The sequence below is a fragment of the Dipodomys merriami genome, unplaced genomic scaffold, assembly GCF_024711535.1.
Source record: "Dipodomys merriami isolate MVZ:Mamm:240054 unplaced genomic scaffold, mDipMer1.0.p SCAF_4, whole genome shotgun sequence".
NCBI classification, from domain to species: Eukaryota; Metazoa; Chordata; class Mammalia; order Rodentia; family Heteromyidae; genus Dipodomys; species Dipodomys merriami.
Window position 1 is genome coordinate 39,101,676 of NW_027205603.1, and position 15,508 is coordinate 39,117,183.

Genomic DNA, 15,508 nt, shown 5'->3' on the forward strand with positions numbered 1-15,508 from the left:
CCAGCCCAAGAAATTCTAGCCCTTCTGGTGATGGCACCAAATGTAAAAGTGCAAAAGCTACATAAGAGGTGACATGAGAAGAGCCACTGTCCCAGACACAGAGGGCCCCAATCTCAGGTATCTCTACCTATTTCAATGTCCAATTGGGAGTCAAATCACTGTTCAGCACAGGCAAGTCAAATCCAAGTTAAAATTAATTCCTGGTCCACAGAATCATGTGCATAATAAAAAAAAGTGGTGTTTGCTGGGTACCAGTGGCTCATAACTATAATGCTAGCTACTTAGGAGGCTGAGATCTGATGACTGTGGTTCAAAGCCAGCCCAGGCAGAAAGTCGAGACTCGTATCTCTAATTAACCACAAAAAGTTGGAAGTTCAAGTGATAATGCATTAGGGTACTTGAGCAGAAAAAGCTCAAAGACAGCGTTTAGGCCCTGAGTTCAAGCCTCAGTACTAGCACACACACAAAAAAAAGCAATTGTTTTATACCTAAAATTAATTAATTCACAGAGGATGAGCCTGAGTGTCTTTGCTCATTTTTAGTGGGTATGTCAGGAATGAAAAGCCCTGACCAATTTTACCTGGGCCATTTCTCAGGATTAGGTTTACAGTTAGCAACTCTGAGGGACAAGAAATATCTCACCATAACATAATCAGTGCTTAAGACATTTCAAAGCTAAGATTTCTAAGCTAGAGTTAATACTTTGATGATTTAACCCAGCACCTATATTCTCCACCCTGTCCCTGCAATCTTGGTAGGGTGAAACACCTTCTTTTGTTTCTCTAGCCTTCAGTGCTCATCAAAAACTTTGCTTACCTTCTTACCCAGTTTTTGGATTTTTGGGTTTTTTTTCTCACAATCAGCACATACCTCCCTCAGGGAATGGTTGCCTGAAAATTTCAGGCTCATTTCTTAACTATGGTAACATTCTGATACATCTGAATACATGCCTTCTATTTTGTCCAGTTTTTTTCATCTTTCTTAGAATGTTAATCCAAATTATAGTATCAAACATTACCAGTAATGCAATTCTTTCAAAAACACATTTAATATGTATAAAATTTAAGGAATTTAAAGTTCTGCTTCCCCCACCCTTTTCTCTCCATTATAAGCTAGACCCATATGGAATGTTTGTATGTATGAATATATGTATGTACATATCTATCTATCTATCTATCTATGATGGTACTAGCAAGTGCTATAGCACTATGTTTATTTTTAAAATATGCATTCCAGCATCTCTGAAGGTGTTGTATACTTTCAAAAAAGCGAAAAGAATAACACTTGCTTAAATTATTGAAATATCTTTATAAAATATCACTTGCATAAAAAAATCTGTCTGAAGCAGTATAGGTAAAAAGCAACTAAAATACAGAAATAAGCAAAACTGTATCCGTTTTAGGATTTTAATACCCTCCTAGCTATATCTAAACAGTTATTAACATTATCATAATACAGTATTATTTATGACTAATGTTTTTATAAATTCCAAATATATATATATATATATATATATATATGAGAGAGACAGAGACAGAGACAGAGAGAGCCTTTTAAATGAACATTCCTTTTCCATTGGAAAACTACATAATTTTTATAAGGACTTGAAATTTAGTTTTGAAAGTCTAAGAAAAACATTATGACTGCCAATACTTACAGTGAAAAATACGAAAATCAATGTATGGATGTGAACCTCTCCTTTCTGATTCAAATCCTGCTCGACTCCTCACGCGTACATCTCCTTAATAGAAGCAGGAATAAAACATGAATAAAGCTGTTATTTGTGAATAATCTCCCATATGCAAAGAAGTCTACATAGTACCATACTTACATGCAATGATCTATTACATATATGGAACAAATAGTTCAGAGTTGATTTCATAAATTTTCAATACTGATTTATAAGGCTGGTTGAGGAAATTAAAAACAAAAACTTTTAACCTTACAATACTAATCAGAATAATCATAATTTATAATTTAAAAGATAATTCTGAAAGATGACTCCAGTATATGCTAATCCAACCTAATATCTTACTACTCATATGGGGTTTAAAAAGAGAGGGGGGATACTGGAAAACAAAAATCTTCTTTATAGAAGATAGAATATCTGATCAAAGCAGAATGAAAAGCAAATGCTTATTAAGTATCTACTCTGGACAACAAATGGATATGAAAATGGAAAGTGTGTTAGCTATGCTAATAATAATTAGCTCAAGCATTTTATAATTTAAAAAATGCACAGTAAACATATCATGGTAAGTGAGGTAAGCCAGAGAAACAAACAGTGTATGTTTTCTCTCATGTGCAGAAGCCAGATCAGGAAATGTATGGGGCATGATAAATAATACAGGACTCAAAGCATTCACACACAGTGAATCCAAAAAAGGATACTCTTAAGAGAAGAACACAAATACAATACCTATCTGCCTCTGATCACATAAAATAAATATCATCAAATGAACTCCATGAAATGGAAATGAGGTTTGTTCATTGTTTAAAAAAATGCACAGTGCCGGGCGCTGGTGGCTCACGCCTGTAATCCTAGCTACTCAGGAGGCTGAGATCTGAGGATCGCGGTTCAAAGCCAGCCCGGGCAGGAGAGACCGTGAGACTCCTATCTCCAATAAACCACCAGAAAACCGGAAGTGGCGCTGTAGCTCAAGTGGTAGAGCGCTCGCCTTGAGCTGAGGAGCTGAGGGACAGCGCCCAGGCCCAGAGTTCAAGCCCCACGACCGACAAAAAAAAAAAAAAAAAAAAAAATGCACAGTAAGGCTGGGAAGGTTGCTCAGTGATAGTGATTGCCTTGCATGCATGAGGCCCTGGGTTCGATTCCTTAGCACCATATAAGCAGAAAAAGCTGAAAGTGGTGCTGTGGCTCAAGTGGTAGAGCACTAGCTTTGAGCTGAAGAACTGAGGGACAGTGCCCAAACCCAGAGTTTAGGCCCCACGACCAACAACAACAACAACAAAAAGCACAGTAAATTAAAACGTTACAGACTTTGCCTTAAGTGTCTGGCCAATCTTCTCCCTTCTCATTGTCAGTTGGATATTCTCAAGGTTTTTGACTGGTTGTTAAGCTTTGTTTTTATAAGCACCATGCTATAACTATATGAACCTACATGATTTTCTGACTTCTCTTCTCATGCAACAACATTACCAGAACAAGCATATACCAGGCACTTTGTACTCACAGGCACTGCTATTCAATTCTCCAATCAGCCCAAAACAATATGAATCTAATTCTCAATTTATAGATATAAAAACTAAACTTTGAGAAGTTAAACAACATGTTCCATTCAAACTGTGAGCCAAGATTTGAACCTAGTTCAAACAGATTCCAAAGAGAGCACTATTCCCATTACACTTTCAGAACACCCAAGTTTATAACCCTTACTCCCCCATTTCTGTGCTCTTGCCCATTCTGCTTGCCAGGATGGCTCTACTGATTATTCTGTTTCCCTAAGAAGACTGGTTCTCCCTTTCAAGCTTATTTCATCCACCAATAACTGCACCCAACACCTCTTTCATATGATGATTCCTTCACACTAAGAGAAAGGTTTGCTGAGTACCAGCATATGTCAGACATTGAACATACAGCACAGAGCAAAATATAATAAGTTACTGTCCTCATGAAGTTTATTTTTATGTGGGATAAGAAAGTAAGTACATAATTTCATTCTGTGGATGATGACAGGAAGTTTTTGAAGTAAATTAAGAGGAACAGGAAGGAGGGACACGGATAGGGTGATTCAATAGTATGGCCAGGAAAGTTCCCATGGAAAAGGAATTACATGAGCAAAGACCTTAAGCCATATGGCTATCAGAGGAAAGAGGTTTCTAAGCATAAGGAAGAATAAGTATAAACACCTTGTGACAGCAACATGCTTGCATGTTCTAAGTCAAGCAAAAAGACCAGCATGGCAGGAATAAGGCAAACAAGGTAATGGGAAGGTCAGAGAAGTATGGTCAGATCACTTTGAGCCTTTGTAGGTATCAGAGTAGTTCTGGTTGTTACACTAAGGGAGAAAACTATCAAAGGACTCTGAACAGAGGAATAAGATAACTTTAACGGGCATGGGAAGATTCACTCTAGCTATATGGACTAGAATAAATAGGAGGAACACAGGCTGGTACAGGAAGATCAGTTAAGGAACAAAGATAATCAACTGTGCTTCAATCCCAGAATTCAGGAGGTTGAAGGAGGAGGACTAAGTTGGAGGCCAGCACAGTCAACACAGCGAGACACTGTCTCAAAAAAGAAGTAAGTACCAAAAAAAACAATAAAGTAAAATGATATTGTTTAAATTGGGTGGTAACAAACAGCGTGGAAGTGGCAAGATTCTTCATATATTTTGAAAGTGTCTGTTGGTAGGATTTTCTAGACAATAAGATATGGAGTGTGTAAGAAACAATCAAGCATGAGTGCAAATTTCTGATCTGACAACTGGAATAATGAATGGGCTGGTATCTACTGAGAAGGCAAAAGACTACTAAGTAAAGTGCTGGGAAACATAAATCTCTTAAATTTTTTAGACATGTTTTTAGTTTGTTTAGACATCTATAACATCCCCATCTGGAAGTATTTAACAAAATTAAAGAAAATATGAATTTAAGAGTAGGAAAATTCTGAACATGTTTCTAGGAAGAAAGGAAAAGGAAAGAGCTGAACATTCACAAAGAAAAAAAATGTACTAGAGTAGAATAGAATTGAGGCAGGCACGACACCCAAAGTAAAGACAGAAAAAGAAGAGTAAGAGTAAGTATCCATAAATGCTCTTAGTTTAAATTACAAGAATAAAATGGACTTAGTGAAGGAAGCAAGGAAGAAAGAGGTAGGTGCACAATAGAATGGCTCAGTATCTCAAAGCAGAGGGAGGAATTCTGAGCATGAGAAATCACAAGGCTATCCTCTAATGAAAGCAAACTTGACTACTGGAACCTAAACAATACATGCTCAAAGGTATAAATAAAAGTACAAAGGATCATGGAATGTACAGATGAAAAGTAATTCCAGCAAAGACAGAAAAAGTCAGAAGGAAACCAGATATATATAACTGAATTCACTTACCTGTGAAATTAAATAATGTATAAAACAATTAAAGCACCACGACTAGAAAAAAACAAATGGACTTCCTCACCAGCCAACTGAGAACAAAATGCTTCCAACGATAGGACTATCTAGTTTGTACTTTATGGCTTTATCTTCATTTATATTACTATTCATTGCTGTAATATTTAACAACTTTATAAACCTGTTTTCTATATGGAATGCTTCAATGGCAATTTAAACTATGCACTAATAACAATGTCCCAGTTTTAAAATTTCGATTTCTCAACTATAACTAAAATGCCTCACTTTATTCTATCATATACAATACTGGCCTGCAGACTCTAAACTGAAAGGAAATAGATTAGTTCTGATATAAACTGTGATAAAATGATACTTAATAAAAGACAGCTTAACCTCAAATAATCATGCATGATAACAAATAATATAACTAATATGGTTATAAAGTGAACAGTGCTTACCTAGCATACGAATGTACAACGCAGTCTGATCAGAACTGTCATAGGAAATAGCTCCACGTCTCTAGAAAAAAAATACATATTTTAATAGATAACTGAAATATAATCTAAAATTCAATGTAGCAAGGATGTATTTATTATTTGTGAATTACTATGCAAGAGAAATTAGATACACAAAATGAAATTAGGTATCCTATCTGCTTTGGAAATTTCTAGTTGGGGGAGAGACAAATACTTAAGATTAGGCTAAGAACTACCATAAAAGTAGATTGAGATGTGGAGAATGAATTCTACTACTTGTGGGTGGTGACAGGAGGGAAAACTGGGAGACAGCAAGGGAAGGAATGACACTGTCCAAAAAGAAATGTACTCATTACCTGACTTATGTAACTGTAACCATTCTGTACATCACCTTTATAATAACATTTTTAAGTACAGGAATTCAGAGTAAAAAGAATTTGGGAACGAGGTATCACAGAAGTTGATTTCTAGAGATCACAGGAGTAACCAAACAGAAAAAAGAAGAAAAGGGTGATCTACTGGATATACTTCCTGGCCCCCCAGTCTACTCTACACAAAGATGGAAAAGTAAACATTTTAAGTCCTACACAAAAATCCTTCAGTGGCTCCATATAACTCTTGAGAAAAGTTCCAAACTCCAAGTTTGTATTTCTAAAGCCCTCCTCAATCTGCTCTCTCATCCTATTAGCGCCTCTTCCACTGTGATACAGCCCTGTTGGCCTCCTTGCTTTTCTGCCATGCCAAATGTCTGGCCTTTATACTTGCTGTTTCCCTGCATGGATCACCACAATCACCATTTCCTTGCTATCTTGCAGGCCCAAATGTCATCTCCTCAGACAGGCATACTCTTGACTGCCAAATCTAAAGCCACCTAACAGCCACTTTCTTGCACAACTCTCTACCTGGGTCCTCTGTGAAGCACTTAGCTGATGTTATCAGCTTGTTACTAAAATAGAAGCTCTAGGAGAGCAGGAAACTTAACTGTCTTACCACAGTACCAACACCTAAAACAGGAACTATTTTCACTAAATTCTAAATATTTGACAAATAAATAAGTACAGTTGTTGCAAATAAATTATATATAAATGAATACGTTTCAAAATCTGGAAGATAAACACACCTAATCTTCATTTAGAATCTAAACACTGTGAGTTTTTATACCCTTAATGCTAATCATTTAAGAGAAAGATATCACTTAGAACCTTACATGAATTCATGCATCCTAAAGAACAAGTTCATGGAATGTAGAGGAACCAACATTTCAAATGATGTAAAATTCCAACCATGAGCACCGACACTTTTCAAGGAAGCTGAGGAACATGAGGAATTGAGAGGTTTTTAGAAAAGGCCTTTTCCATGTGTAGCTTTGTATAGATATGTAGTTATTATTATACAGTTAAAGTAAAAATCATATACAGAAAAAAGCCTAAAAAGAAAAGCATGATCTCAAATTCCAAGGAGCTAAATCATACAGCATATACCTCTGGCATTATGGTTAGGTGTCTCCCAACAATGAAATATCCAAGGAAGCTACACAGTGCTTCACAGAAAACTAGTGTGGAGCAAACAGCCACTGTAATCACTTGCATTGAAAGATACCATTCACGGCTGCTATTCAATCCCCTCCCCTAAGATGTTTATTTATTAAGTTAGGGGCTCCACTGAAAACTGTAGCATTAAGGGTTAGCTCAGCAACCTGGAAAGAGTGAATGTGGCAATAAATGTTTCTATCAGCTAAAAATATTAATGAAACAACAGGCGCCATTATGTAATCGCTTGTTGTGGCCAATATCTATTATTGGTAGTACCCAGTAACACCTTGGTTAAATAGTTTGTTAAAACAAATTTTAAACTGTTATCTTTAACAGTCCTCTTTAGGACAGTGATTGTTATTATTGTTTTCTTAATGTAAAAGAATATCTATTAAAACACCCATGAGAAGGAAGGCAAAAATCTCATATCTCTTTACTAAGGATTGCTAAAAACAAATAATAGTCGAAATAGTCTTATGTCAAAAATTGGGTAATGAAAATGATCTAGATTATCTATGTCATATTAAATTTATTTTAAGATATCAATTTAAACTCATTTACAGAAGCATTAATTCAGACATTAAAATACTGGAACTTGCAATTTCAGTTAAAAGTTGTCAAAAAAGGTTGATTTTCATTTTTAAAAACCTACTAACAAATTACTTATTGATGAATAAGACTTTCAAGTTGTTCTGTTAATCATAATGTACTAATTTAAGCAAGTCTAGTCTATAAATATAAAGCTTAAGTGATATCTTGACTCAAGAAAATCTTATCATTTACTAAATAAATCCAAATGAGACAAAAACTTTTTTTTAAAGAATGGGCTTTGAAAAATATGTATCTATAAAGATAAGTATCAGTGAATTCAACTTGAGTGATAAGTCATTCACCTACTTATTTTGGATTGAAAGTACAATACATATTAAGTTCTTTCACTAAGGAATCCAGGCAAAGTAATTCAAAGTAAGTCATTTTGGAAAAATATACTACACTTGATGATTGGAACAACAAACTTTTACTTCCATGGTACAATCATGTGGTTTTGTGTTTTTTTTTTAAACACGGTTACAGAGGCTTAAAACATATTTCTTTAAAGATTATTATTTTTAAAGCCATGAACTAGTAGAATTTTACTCTCAACAAAAATAGTAAGACAAAGTTCATCAAAATCTGGTGTCACACGTCAGTCACAAAGTACTCTCTGGGCTACCATCCACATTCCCACCTCACCTAACCAGTGAATGGAAATAACTGAGGCTTCTACTCGTGACTTCTAATTTAGCCATCCTGGGAACAGCTTGTAAAGCAAACTAGTATAGGTCAAAACATGGGCGAGGCCAAGCTAATCAGAAACTGACAGCCACAGCATAAACAAGTTAAACTGAGGGCCCTGCTGAGACACTCACTCACCTAGACGCTAGGTGAATCATTCTTCCATAAAGATTTGACTTGAAGGTAAATGACAAAAGGTATAGAAGTTGTTCACAATGTTAGTTAATACATAACTTTTAAAGAAACAATCCAGCAAAGACATTTAAAGTGTCATTGTTTTTACTTTGTTCAAGTTTTCCATTAGATGATCTAGAGCTCAAAAGCAAGTGTATTTCTCTTACTTGGAAAAAGTAACAATAGAAAATGTTCTAAGTGTCCTGTACAACTAATGTACACTAATAAAAAAAAAAGAAAAAGATGTTCCAGATGCATTCATATAAAATCTTATTTAACCTACACAAGAACTTTGTAAGGACGCTAACATAGTAAAATGAGCCTTTGCAGAATATATGCATATTACATATGCTAGAAAAACATGTTGCTGTTTAAGTGCCTAAATATTCAGCTATGCATTAATACACATTCTATTCTTCCATCCAAAAAATATTGTGAAATAAATATTTCTTTTGTTAAAAATTCAACTTTTTTGTAGTCATTCAGTCTGTGAAACATCCAAAATTTAACTAATATGTGTACTATTAACATTAACTTGACCTTTATTAACTTGACAATCCAGGCCTTTAAAAACAAGAGCTGTCAGTATAACAAGATTAATTCTTAACTTTTAAAGCAGACAGATTTCATTTGAGTGTATTGTGTTTCTTGAGGAGATAAATCATATTCACATATAAAAGAGGGTCACTTCAAGTAAGAGAAAGGGATATACAAAATGTTAAGTACTGTACAAATGTAAACAATTACCTAGCAGGACTTAAAATCTTGCTTGGAAAAGAAAACTAACTTTACAAAAACTTTCTGTTGCTTAACAAAGCATTACTTAGCAAATTTAGTGATGGCTTTATAAATGTTAAATTACAACAATTTAATTTCTTAATACAGAATGGAAAAAGCTGCATGACTGATAAAGATAGAATCATTTTATACAAGTGTAGAAAGAATAATTTCAGGCAGTATCATCTTAAGAATTTCTTAGTATTATACATTTGTCTAAATGGCATTTGACTAGCATTCTATCAAGAATTTCTTAAGCCTGATATTTAAAATTCAAATTCATACTTACATTTTTTGTCAATGTATTATAGCTAAAGCAAGATGGTAAGAGAGAACATGACCAAGTGGTTTTATAGTGATTTTCAGTGGTTTTTAGAAACGCTTAATATTTTCTTTTAAATATTCATTTAATTCTTTTTTTCCAAAAGAAAATGTTTAAAACATGTATGTCCCCCAAAGTCTAAATTGTTTTTAACTTTATAAACTTAAAAGCTAAACTTCTTTAATCATAAAAACTTTAAGGTGACAACACTAAGGAAACCCACTTTGATTCTGAGGAACGCTACCATAAAAAGCCCATCAGGAGGAATAAAGTGAAATAAGAATAGAAATTACAAGGAGTAATTTTAAGCCTTTTAGCTGAGGTAGAACTCATAGCTCTTTTAGAGAATAAAAACTGAGGCAAAATGAAAAGAAAATTGTGTGACTATTTCATTCCTATCAAATATGCAAAGTAATGATTAATGTCACAATCCTAAAAGTAAAGATGGCCTACCTTAGAGGTGATCCACTTGATAAGAACCAAGGCCAGACACCAGATCAATGTAATTCCCATTGGGTCAATCAAAAGCCTCGGGCATAATCTCTCTTCTCTACCAGTAAGCAATGAGCAAAGAAGACTTCTTAGGACTCAGATAAATAACCAGCTGTCCCGAAGCAGAAAAGAAGGGACACTAACTGCCCTGAACCTCTAGCAGCTGCCTTCCAACAGTGATCACCTGACTCCTCAGAGAATGCACTGCCTGGTCAGCCTTCTGGGCCAGTGTATGCTTCATGCCTCAACCCCAGTGTTGGAGTAGAGCAGCTTAAATAATATTGGGAGGAGAAAAACAACAACAACAACAACCTTAGCTGACCAAACTATTTCACAAAATGTAGACAAAAGAGATCTCATGCAAGTCCCAAACATTTACACAATCAAAATACTCGCTGCCTTGGAAGTATTTGTCAGGATTAAAATGTTTCTCATTCTTTTCAGGTATAATATCCTCACATATAAAACATATTAAAGTACTTTACTCCTTTCAACTGGATTTTTTTCAACTGTTTCTTTTAGAATTAGCATTATTTTCATAAATATTAAGAGGTTAAATAAATTTTGTCTTTGCTACTTAATATTGTATTTTACTCATCTGGGAAAGACCTCTCTCTAAATAGTGCAACTGCAAATACTGAAAGTATTTGATTCCAAACTCTAATGGCAATCTAGTTTATGTACTATTCTGAGTACTTGTCTTTCTGTTATAAACATGAGCTGTCAAATAACAATACCTGCCTCTACCTATCTATCTATATGACCAAAACAGCCAGCAGGCTGCAGGTGTGCTGCTGGGGACAAGCCTTTCATGGAACTCCTAAGTATTTATTAAGCAGAGGACCAGGAATATAATCAGAGTACACGCAGACACAGCTCCTGTCCTTGTGATTTTTACAGTTGAAAGTCTGTGTTAATAAAACTATGCAAATGAAGTCAAATTTGCAACTGTACCAAGTGCCAGGAAGCAGAGATAGGAAGTGCCAGTGAAGACTGGGCCTGAGGTGAAAAGGTGAGGAATTACTGTCTAGAGTCCTAGAAATGTTGGAGCAAGAGCATGAAAAGTGGGGAGGACCGGGGCTAGGACTAAGGACTGAAGCAAAATCAAGCAGTCAAGCACAAAGACAGACCAGGACAGGGTAACTCAAGTAGAGGAAGCCGGGGCCCCATGTGGCTGCAGCAATGGTAAACAAAGACCATACTCTGCAGGGGCCTTCTTCAGGCCTGGTGAAGTGTCCCCCTCCCTTTCGACTGCAAAGACTACTTTGACCAGTAGAGTCATATAGGGTAGAAACTGTCTGGACAGTTATACTGCCATTCCAGAGGTCCTGGTGAGAAATGACATACTGTGTCGTGGACTGCAGTTCATACAGGGACAAAGTCAATGTATAGCCACATTACACAAATGATTAAATTATTTGAAAAGAGCCCAATTATTTCAATAATGTTATTTTCATTATCCTATCTTTAGTACAAATAGTTTAAAGAAGTTAATTCTATACCTGTCAAAATAAAGTCAAAATTAATTTATATGCCTAAATCAGATGTTTCCTAAACTGAAATTATTCATTCATAATACAGAGCTATAAACCTTTTATTTCTCTATATACAACTAACAAGCTGTAATTGAAGAACGCAACATATATATATATATATATATATATATATATATATATATATATATATATGTATGACAGCACCTAACAGCCATTTTTGCTTCTGTATGAATTGCTTTGTACTAGATGATTGTATGGTTTTTGTATGATTTTTAACTGTGACTGGTTTTAGTTACTTAGTAGTGGAATGTCAGCCTGGGAGCCTAGAGTTGCTTAGTAAAAGACTTCAAAGGGTTTACAGCCCTGACCAAGGGGGCAAAGTCCTCAGAATTATCCCCACAGCTGCAACGCCCCTCCTGGAGGCCGAGGCAGTAAGGCCCTAGGGAAGAAATATAATGTTTTAAGAAACTTAAGCAACTCCATTTTTGTTTAACACTCTATCTCATTTCTGCGACTTGACTCGTGATCCATTTTAGCCCCAATGCTAGGAATTTATGACAAAAAGCCATGCACAATTCTTGGAGCCATAGATGGCATTTGCTTAAGGCAGGTGTTAGCCCCCAAGTGGTGTTGCCCCCCACCCACCTAGGACTAATAAGAGTTTCTAAACAACCCATTCTTCAGAGGCTGGGGCGAGACATGCCATGCATTCTGTTGGTCTGGGTGTGACTCATAACCTTTTTCGGTCAAGCTATGGATCAAGGACATTTTTTCTGTAAAGATCAACCAATCATTATTTGCCCAGTTTAGCTTGCTTTAAATGTAAATGTTAACCAATCATGTAATTTCTTATGTAAAAGTTCCTTAAGTTGTTTGTTCAATACTATAAAAACGGCCCTGATTCTATGCTCTGGGCCTCTTAGCGTCACCGGTTACCATGTGCGCGGAGGACCAAGCTCGAGCTTGCAATAAACCGGCTCTTTGTTGCTTACATTGATTGTGGTCTCTGGTGGTCTTCTGGGGGTCCCCGAATTTCGGTATAACATAATAAGCTGTGCCTTGCACTAGTTTGACAAGACACTGTTGAAGTCTTCGATTGCTCTGTTCCAGTAAACATAACAAGCAATCAAACATGAAGGATGCCCAGGAATGGGGCAGAGCAGGGCAGAATGTACTGCAGGCCAATACTTGTCTATAAGCAGTCATGCAGTCAGAGACAGTAATGGATGAGGACCTCAGGGTCATTCTTTGCCCCTCAGGCCTGGGCCTCACACTCCAAATCAACTACCACTATGGTTAGCCCAAGAATGCTTCTCTCCTCACCTTCACATTTCCCTGCCATTCAAATAATGCCACAATTTGAGAAGCAAATATACAACATTGTATCTACGTAAGTTTCTACTCTGACCATAAAGGGAAATCAAGACATGATTTTTCTCTGATCAGAAAATTTCCTGTTCAAATAGAAAGAGCTATGGAGCTTATGCCTAGAATCATAATGTCTTCATCACTAATGACACATTAACGCTACCTAATTCTTACAAAATTATTCAGAGCCAGGCACCAAATGGCTCATGCCTATAATCCTAGCTACTCAGGAGGCTGATATATGAGGATCCCAGTTCAAAGCCAGACTGGGCAGGAAAGTCTGTGACACCCTTATCTCCAATTAACCACCAGAAAACCAGAAGTGGAACTGTGGCTCAAGCGGGAGAGCGCTTGCCTTGAGCTGAAGAGCTCAGGGATAGCAGCCAGGCCCAGAGTTCAAGCCCCAGTGACCAAAAAAAAAAAGTTTTCTTAAGGCAGTAAGTTTAACTTTTTCAGTGTCATAAACTTAATGGCTTTAAAACTTTTTTCTCATTTTGTGATGATAGATTTTCAATAATTTATCTTGGTAAATTGTAAGATTTCTCTTAATAAATTCTTTTCAATAAAACTCTCTTAATAATAAAACTTGGCAAAATAGTGACAGTAATGACAAATATATTTTTTCACCTTAACTGTTTTCTCAGTTTCTCTAATTCTTAGTGGAATATGGCAGGCTAACAATAAATTGGTTAATGATGATTCCACAAAAATTAATGCATAGGATAGAGTGAAACCTTCAAAAACAACTTCTTTGAGAATAAAACTTTTTATTTTTGAGATTTTTAAGACTAATATCTGAAAAACTAAGTTAAAAGCAGATACCATCAGCTTGTGAGTGTTATCAATAGAAAAAAAGTATGACTTTGATCATTGTTCTTAGAGAAGTAATCCAACAACAAATTTTATCCCTGAGGTTCTCTGCCACCCACACACAGGACACCTGTCAATCTTGGCAATAGCCTTCAACTATCCTTATAGAGGCTTAGCATGTCCCTATCTTGACCAAATTAGTCTAACCTCATCTGCATTGACATCAGTGTCTATAATTTTGGAATTGCATAGACAGAAATACCCTATCACACAGTTCTTTATACAAAATGTAGTTAGTGTCTAGAAAATTATAACAAAATTTATGACAGAAAAAGGTAAAGTCTATGGTAGTCTATGGTCAAATCTCTTCAATTGACTGAGCTTTTTTTTTTTTTTTTTTTTGGGTCGGGTCATGGGGCCTGAACTCTGGGCCTGGGCACTGTCCCTCAGCCCTTCATGAAGCTCAAGGCTAGCGCTCTACCACTTGAGCCACAGTGCCACTTCCGGCTTTTTTTTTCTGCTTATGTGGTGCTAAGGAATCGAACCCAGGGCCTCATGCATGCAAGGCAAGCACTCTACCACTGAGCCACCTTCCCAGCCCTTGACTGAGATTTTATCACTGAATTATAGCCCATTTTTTACAACACATAAATGATAGCTTAGCTTTTTGTTTTGTTCTCATGCTTTTGTCTTGAGGGTTTTTTAGTTAAAAAAAGAATTTTGGGGGGTGGGGAGCCAGTCCTGGGGTTTGAACTTAGGGCCAGAGTACTGTTTGTTGCTAGGCGTTTTTTTGGGTTTTGTTTTTTTTTTTTTTTTTGCTCAAGGCTAGTGCCATACCACTTGAGCCACAACTCCACTTCTGGGAGTCTTTTGGTAGTTACTGGAGATTAGAGTCTCACAGACTTTGCTGCCTGGGTTGCTTCAAACTGTAATCCTCAGATCTCATCCTTCTGCAGTTGTTTTATAAAATTTAGTAATGTATATTAATTGTACAAAAATTTCACGATGGTACTTCATACAAGCTGAGTACGTGTAGAGACTGCAAGAGGAAAAGGCTAATTGCCAGAAAAAGGAAAAATCTCATATTTCCATTGTTCCGTGTGTACATAATTCACTTTATGTAAAAATGTAGATTTAAAAAAATGTGTAATTCAGCATGCTGATTTACCCTTTGTGTTTTATATGCAGGCACAACATATTTTTGTCTCGTAGGTACAATATACTTTTGTCCCTATGTCAGAACTAAACTTTGGAACAAGACAAGATCAAATACAGACTTCTGTTAGTTACTTCCAGACTTCCTCCACTAGTTTTTTTTTTATCAAGTTCATTTCTTCTGGGTGTGTTTACTTGGTCTTCCTAATAGTAAGAGGGACTCACATTGCTCTTCCTTACTCCTAAGGATATCAGCAGAGCTGATGACATCCCTATTTCAGCCTTGCTGAAATTTTTGTGTCCCAGGACTGGCACAAAAATATAAACAAACAGACACAAAGCAAAACAAAAACTAATAAAATTTAGCTAGGTCAAGGGACACAAAGTCAATATAAAATGTTTATTTTATATTTTATATATTTTATATTTTATATATTTTATATACTAACATGGGATTGAAAATAAGAATTTAAAAATACCATTTATAAAAGCATCCACAATACTTGAGGATAATGTGTAAGATCTATAAAATAAAAACAATAAAATACTTGTAAGAAAAA

At 35.8% G+C, this 15,508-nt stretch overlaps 1 protein-coding gene across 3 annotated transcripts in view; it reads right to left on the bottom strand.

Moving 5' to 3' along the window:
* Pde7a (phosphodiesterase 7A) overlaps positions 1-15,508 on the bottom strand; it is a 92,331-nt gene that overhangs the window by 46,254 nt on the left and 30,569 nt on the right. For 2 of the 3 annotated variants that reach the window (XR_011365634.1, XM_069990815.1), the window contains exons 2-3: positions 5,530-5,590; positions 1,658-1,741 (exon numbers count right to left, since the gene is read on the bottom strand). Coding sequence is in view for 2 of the 3 variants with exons in the window: in XM_069990815.1 (XP_069846916.1) it covers positions 1,658-1,741; positions 5,530-5,590 (145 nt within the window). In the remaining variant the exon portion in view is untranslated. Of the gene's footprint in view, positions 1-1,657; positions 1,742-5,529; positions 5,591-10,080; positions 10,336-15,508 lie in introns of those variants that run through there. The other variant, XM_069990816.1, reaches the window with a different exon arrangement.